The 7,500-nt window shown below is 46.1% G+C and overlaps 1 protein-coding gene across 1 annotated transcript in view; it reads right to left on the bottom strand.

Annotated features, from left to right (window-relative positions):
• Positions 1–701, bottom strand: part of LOC143127111 (protein phosphatase methylesterase 1-like) — a 10,093-nt gene extending 9,392 nt beyond the window's left edge. Inside the window, exon 1 of the mRNA XM_076288416.1 lies at positions 673–701. Within this exon, the coding sequence (XP_076144531.1) occupies positions 673–701 (29 nt within the window). The remainder of the gene's footprint in view (positions 1–672) is intronic.
• Between the last annotated feature and the right edge of the window lie 6,799 nt (positions 702–7,500).

Here is a 7,500-nt window from a genome sequence, read left to right as displayed (position 1 = left end):
ACATATAACTAGTTTGACCTCTCTAGACCAGGTAGTTATAATAATAATAATAATAATATCAACCCTCCTTAACATACAGTAGGCATAATCTATAGATCTGATTGATCTTTTGCTGTACTTCAAAGTAAAACAGTTTACATATTTTTCCCAACACAAACGTCTACCTCTCAAAACACAACTTATTTACTTGCATGCCATGTGACAGTATTAGATCTCTATTAGATCTCTATGGTAAGTGCAAAGCTCTGTTCAATTCAAACGGTCCTGTTTATCTCCATAATGAGCTGTCAGTGTGCTCCAGACACTGCTTCAGGCTTCAAGTGCTTACTTTTACATTATGCTTACAGCAGCAATCAACTAGAACAATAAGTATAACAGTAACAATGTGAACTATTTTTTTATCAGTATTGCTTTAAGTTGTTGTGGACAAAAGTAACATAAACATAAACATAAATATAAACATAATTTTGACAATCCAGCGATAAGTAAGTGTGTGTGTGTGTGTGTGTGTGTGTGTGATGGTTCCTGTTCTCAGGTAACATGAACAGAAACATCATTTTGACAATCCAGCGATGTGTTAGTGTTTTAGTGTGTGTGTGTGTGTGTGTGTGTGTGTGTGTGTGTGTGTGTGTGTGTGTGTGTGTGTGTGTGTGTGTGTGTGATGGTTCCTACTTCTCCGTGTCGAAGTTCTCCTCCCACATGCTGGGCTGCTGGCGCTGCGGCTGCTCGGGGCTCGGATCTGAAGCCATGAACGAGACCGACGGACAAGTGTGTGTGTCGCTCCTCTGCTCCACGCTACTAAAGTAACTCTCACACACACACACACACATACCCAAACAGACACACACACACAGAGGCCTTAAAGTAGAACGCCAGTCATCGTCACACAAAGAGGTCACCAGGTGCTGGTGGCAGGTGAGACAGGCAGCTCGTCTGATTGGCTCAGGGAGCTGGAGTGGGTCAGGTGGTCTGGACTTGGCCCATTGTCCAGTTTTTTCATTGTTAAAAGTCACTATTTTAATCTAATCTAAAGCATCTCACTTGTGAACATTTATTCTGATTCAGCATTTGATTAGACATGAACATGCATGTTTTTTTCTCGTGAGAGCAAGATAGGGTGCTTACCTAAAGGAGGTAAAAGAGGAAACCAAATGATATGTTCATTTATTGGCGTCTGCCGTCCGAATGTGTCTGTTGCCATAGCTCCTGTATCGGGATGAGAAACCAGATGAATGAAATCTACCAGCGCATGAATGGACCACATGCTAAACCTGGGACTTCATGCGTGTTTCAATTTAACAGATCTTGTCTGTCTTTAGTGATTCTTGGAGTAGCTCACAGTCCATGTTTGACAATAAGGTTCTAGTACTACTTCTATAGCAGAGCTTTGGTATTTGAATAAGCCTTTCTATCCTTTGAGTTATAGACAGAGAGTCAGACAGAAAGCTAGTGATATCATTGGTCAAATTAGTGTTGGATGGCAGGTCAGGTCAGAGGTTGAAATGAATGTTGGATGGAAGGACAGATGGGGAGATGGAGTGGCAGGCTGCACAGTAGATGGTCAGCACTGAGTTTATTGTTCTGCGATGCATGCTTGACCTCCATATGATTTTCCTGCCTACATGGGGACATCTATTTCTCAGGATAGTTGTCTGTATTTTATGTGTGTGATGTACAAGTGTGTGTGTGTCTGCGTATGTGTGTGTGTGTGTGTGTGTGTGTGTGTGTGTGTGTGTGTGTGTGTGTTTTCCTTGTGTGCATGTCTGGTATACCCAGACAGTCCTCATGCATGCTCAGATGGTGGTGACATTGCTTGATCGTTGCCAGGCAACCGGAGAAGCCCACCTCTCTGACCATGGCAGCCAGCTTGGCTGTGTCAGCAGCACACCTTAAAGCCTAAACTCGAAACCCTACACATCGGGTGCAAACCTACAGTTGTGTTTGATTTGAACTCACCCATCACATGTTTGCGATCATTTTGCTTGCTTATGGCAGATTCTGGTGTTAAAATGATGGGTGACAGCACAGTGAAGCCTGATCTCAAGGCAGTTCAGGCCATTATGGCAGTCAATCTTAAAAGTTAGTCTATCCTTAATCTGTGACCAAAACATTTAAATCGCTTGATACGTCTGTTGAATTAATAAATGTAAATGTAAAAATTATATGCAATGCACCTTAGAATTCAATGGGCTTATATATGCTCTTCATACAAGGCAATGTCCTTCATTTGACGAGGAACTAATGTGAAATGACATTATTTTATGTGCTGCATCTATGTATATTCCTTGATCCTAGCATCCCAAAGTCTGAATCAAATATAGCTATGTTAATGTTCTTAAACACACTGTGTCTTTATAAATGAAAAGTTCAGATGCAAAACCCTCTAAACATCAAAAATGAGATAACAATGGTAAGTGACTGCTCTGCACACATACGTTAGTATACGTTAATCAAGTATTTTTACGATCAAATCTGCTAAATACCACTCAATGAACTGATTGCTAAACACACTCTCACATTTTCACTGTTTTTTTTGCCTCAGCCAAATAGAGGTTTGAGTTGGCCGCTACGGCTGCCTGTAGTTCTGCATGTCTTTCTGCAGTGCCATCAGGTCCTGTCCATGGGACACACAGCACATGGGAAGAGACCGCGGGCACGATGCCAGTCTGTCGCTGGCACACTGCTACCACAGAGAGTGTCCCCCTCCAGCAACCCAATCATGACTCACACACCACGTCCACCCACACAATGGCCCTCCTATCCTAGCGCATTAGAGGCAAACAAGCCAATCCATAATACAGTAATGTTCCTCTAGCTGCTCTTCACTGCCCTGTGTGAGCACAAAGATTATCTCTCATCTCTAATGTGGAATAGGCAACCATTTGCACAAGACATAATCCCCAAAAACAATATCAGTAGACATAGCCATACAGTGTGCGCGCGCACACACACACACACACACACACACACACACACACACACACACACACACACACACACACACACACACACAAAGTCTTCCACAAGCATTAACACACGCACACGCACACGCACACACACACACACACACACACACAGCCATGTATAAGTAGGCCTGTACTTTTTATAGTGACACAACTACCTTTCCATCACACACACACACACACACACACACACACACACACACACACACACACTTGCAAGTTCATTCTTATGTGTTCTGTGTAAAAGGTCACTTAGGGAATTCCCTGCTGGCTTACAGCAGGCAAATGCATGTTAGCTGCAGAGCTAACACACACATGATAATAGGTGTGCGTGCATCACCATGAGCACATGCACATCTGTGACTCTGTATGTGTAAGCGCGCACATGTGAGTGTATGTGCACGTGGATATGTGTATATGCATATGTGTGTGTATGTGTGGATATGTGTGTATGGGTAAGTGTGTGTGTGTGTGTGTGTGTGTGTGTGTGTGTGTGTGTGTGAACTGACCCAGTTTCCCGCAGGCGGAGCATGTTTGTTCATCGGGCCGTGAGAGTATCGTGAGGAGACAGAGTGGAGAGCGGAGTGAGAGAGACGCACGCGCCACACACACGCCGCGGAGACGCTGGGCAGACGGGACCGCCGAGCTGAGCTCAAACTCACACTCGCTGTCGCTCAGAAACACCTGGGACAGAGCGGCCACAGCGCCAAGTCCACACTTTTACACTGGACCGCACATACACCACCCAGCACAACCCAGGACTGTCCCCAAAACTGACTGACCAGAGCTCAGCACAGGTAAGGGAGATGCTGCAGCTTCATTCTTGAATGGCTAACTGATGTCTTAAACCTTTGTTGTAAGGTTTGTACTTCTATGTGTATTTACCAAATGTGTGAGTGATGCTGGGGGTATGGTAAGGTAAGGTAATGGTAATGCCGTAGTTTCATTCATAAATGGCCAATTGATGTTTCTGAACCCTTACAAACTAGTCAGATCCAGCAGTAGATCCAGATATCAGTTTATCATTGTTGGTAGTTGCATAAATGTGTTTGTATTTACCAAGTGTGTGACTGCTTTGGCATGGTGTTGGCCGTGATGCAGGATATGTCATACCCAAGGAACAGTCGAGCACTTAGGAGAGTTCCACAGCTCAGTTCTGTAGCAGTGCACTAGTTGTTGGATACTGCACCAGTGAAGGAGCCGTATAACTAGCAATATATGACACAGGGCTTCCTCCGGATGTCAGCTACTTCCGGATGTTTCCTGGATGTTGGCAGGCTGGCACAGGTAGTTTGTCAGTGGCTCCATCAGTTAGGAACAGGTGGAGAGAGTAACTAGGAATCTCTCTCTTTGGGCCCGTCCCATTTCTCCCCCCTTAAAACTTCCACTTGGTTTTGATTGCCCTCAACATTAAAGCCCCCTCGACAAGGGAAGTGGAGGTGAAGATCTTTCCCTATGAATTGGGACACCACTATATGCAAATTAGCGTAGCGAACATGCTCACCTACGTCATGCGCAGCGCCGACGTGTCTACCGGTAGTAGCCTGCTACTATTTTCATTCAGGAACATGCCCGTTCAGCGGTCATTGTTGTGTGGGCTGTGCTGGTTTATCTACGTCTGGTTAATCATCAAATATATTCGTGTTCATGTGAACGCCAGAACACACACCTTAAATATTGACGAAACTACCCAGATCAGATATATAACGTTATTTGATGGGCAGACTCTCTCAAAGCACTCAGCAGATATCATGAACATCGTCAGATAGCTTTGTGAGATATTTTCTAACATTAGTGTTCAAAACTCAACAGTCCATCAGATGTGCATCAAACTAACATATTCCAACATATTTCGAAATTTTAATATGCTTATTTGCGAAAATATATGAAAAATTTGGCCGGCTCGCTGAGCTCGCACGGTATCCTGGGTAATTTCATCTCCCACTTCGTTTTAAGCCTGCATCGGTCCTGGCTATATTTTGAGGGTTGATTTTAAGGGGAAAATAGCACTTCCCCTTGCACCCTAAAGTAATGGGACACCCTAGCCCTACACGTGCACGCGCAAAAACGAGGGTTAGGGCCAAAATCTAGGGGTAGGGGAGGTATTGGGACGGGCCCTTACTCTCTCTCTCCTCCACCTCTCTCTCTCTCTCTCTTTCTCTCCCTCCCCCTCCCCTTTGATTGTGATTCACCAAGAGTCTGAGAGACCCTTGAGGGAGAAGGTCAGGGAGAGGGCTACACACTGATCTCTCTACACGTGAGGAGCAAACACATGCAGAGGTAGCGGCTGCGTCGTGGTCATCATGGTCCAGGACCAGGGCGGTTGTGAGGGTTTGGAGAGGTGGGACGACAGGCAGGGGTAGCGTCTATTACAGGATGGAGGGAATCCCTGTTCTGTGGGGGCTGGGTGAAGAAAAATGGGGAAAAGAATGGCATGCACTCTCATCCGCTCCCGTGTAACAAAATATAGATTCCTGACATGGATTTGGGTGTAAATTATTCATGGGAAGCTGGAAGCCTGTGGCAACATAACTCCACACTTCAGTTAGTCATATAGCTAGTTAGCCTAGCTTGTTGACATGTGTTCTGATCTGTGCCCTTCCTTGATGCTGTGTTTTCACCCCTCCCTCACAACCATGGGCTTCATGTCCTGATGAAAGTATGCATGAGTGTTTTCAGAAGCTGTGAAGCAGCAGCAGATTATACATTATTTCAGGAGGAATAAAAAGACCTCTGTGCAGTTGTCATTTTCAGTCCCAGAATGTCATCGCTGACTGGTGGATGGAAACAATCTGATTCTGGAATGTGTGTGATAATGCAGGCTAATTTGGGGTGCGATCAATGCTATGATTTCCCTGTTAATTTAGATCCCACTGTAAAAACAACCTGAGGCAACAGGACAGCCCCATCCACCAGAGGAGTAACACAAACTCACATGAGTAACACTAACTCACATGAGTAGGCCTAACACTAACTCACATGAGTAACACTAACTCACATGAGTGCTCAGAGTCTGTATTCAACATTTTCACACTTAAAATGTACCTCCGAATTTTAGATAGAAGATGTCTGTTAGCCTGTACTTGTCAAATCATATTTTCAGTTGTTTCAGCCAAGGATTTTGCCTCCTTGAGGTTGAAACTGAGCCTGTCTTTCAGTGAAAGCCATCTCAGAGGAACCAAACATTATAGGGTGCCTCATCACTATGAACATAAAGCCTCAGTTTTGTTATAGTCTCTGTTTTCATCTGTTCTCAGGCTGATCTGAAATGGGTCATCTAGATCTACAATGATGCTACAAATACCCCTCTGATGTGACAGGTCCTCCTGCATCCCTATCTGTCTTCAGCATCCCTTTCATCACCATGGATATCAAAGGCAGCAAGCCTGCCTCCTCTCCACAGCTCCCTGGCAGCCGTGGCAACAAAGCGGAGCCCAGCAAAGATGCCTCCTCAGCAGCACGCGAGCCCTCTGGTAGCAAGACGGCCGGCCGCGGTGATGCTAGCGCGGTCATGCTAACGGTGGGAAGCGGACAGAAGACGACCGGGTCCCTGGAGCACGTTGCCCAGATCCACAAGCCTGGGCAGGGGTCGGCAAAGTCTCACCTGACCACCCACGCTAGCGAGCCTAAACTGCACAAGTCTCCTAACAGCTCGAGGGCACCAGCCAGCAGCAGCATAGATTCGCCAAGAACTGCCAACTCCAGACATAACCTGGTGGTGACAACGTTTCGAGTGCCAGCGAAGGAGTCTCCAAAGACTCAACACAGCAGAGCGTCGACAACCTCTCAGATCCCGGTTAAAGACTCTCCTAAGACTAACAGCTCTGCAGCTAAAGACACCAAGAATCAAAACAAGCTAGCAGCTTCCCAAATACCAGTTAAAGTGTCACCAAAAATGACCAAATCGTCCTCCAAGACGTCGATGAAGGAGTCACCAAGTAACACCTCAAGCACACCTCTCTCCCTGTCGGATGACCTGTCTCCTGTCAGTGATGATGGGAATCTGGTTCATGCTCTAAGAGCAGATGTCACACCTGCCACAGCGCCCTCTGCAGTCCACCAAGAGGTAAAACATGAGACGAAACAAATCAGCCTTGTTAAACCGGATTCCCAAAACCCACCCAAAGAAGGCATCAAAAACGTGCCCTCTCCACGCACACTGCACAAAGACACAGTCACGCAGGAACATGGTCCTCAAGCACAGCTTAAAGACACACACAAACCACCTGCCCAAAAGGAAGTGATCTACACAGGGGACGCCCAACACAAACCCTCACCACACACCACCACAAAGACTCAACATGAACACACAGCTTCTCTGAGCAGCCAGGCAGCACACAGCACATCAGCTCCAGGGAGTCAACACAGCGGCACCCCGAAAACCAAACGTCAAACAACATCGCAGGTCACAGAGCGACAAACAGCAGTACAGAGAGAGAAGAGTGCAGAGAAGAAAGGGAAAGAGAGTGAGGGGAAAGGAGGAGTGAGAAGCAAAGACGTGGGGAAGAGTGTAGCGACCATGACTGGCCTGGAAGGG

Source organism: Alosa pseudoharengus, unplaced genomic scaffold, assembly GCF_046254945.1.
Source record: "Alosa pseudoharengus isolate Yale_2024_CS ecotype anadromous, Long Island Sound unplaced genomic scaffold, YU_APseudo_1.1 YU_APseudo_1.1_scf_17, whole genome shotgun sequence".
Lineage (NCBI taxonomy): Eukaryota > Metazoa > Chordata > Actinopteri > Clupeiformes > Clupeidae > Alosa > Alosa pseudoharengus.
The sequence above is the reverse complement of the archived record's forward strand: the minus strand, read 5'-3'. Positions and strand labels throughout refer to the sequence as shown.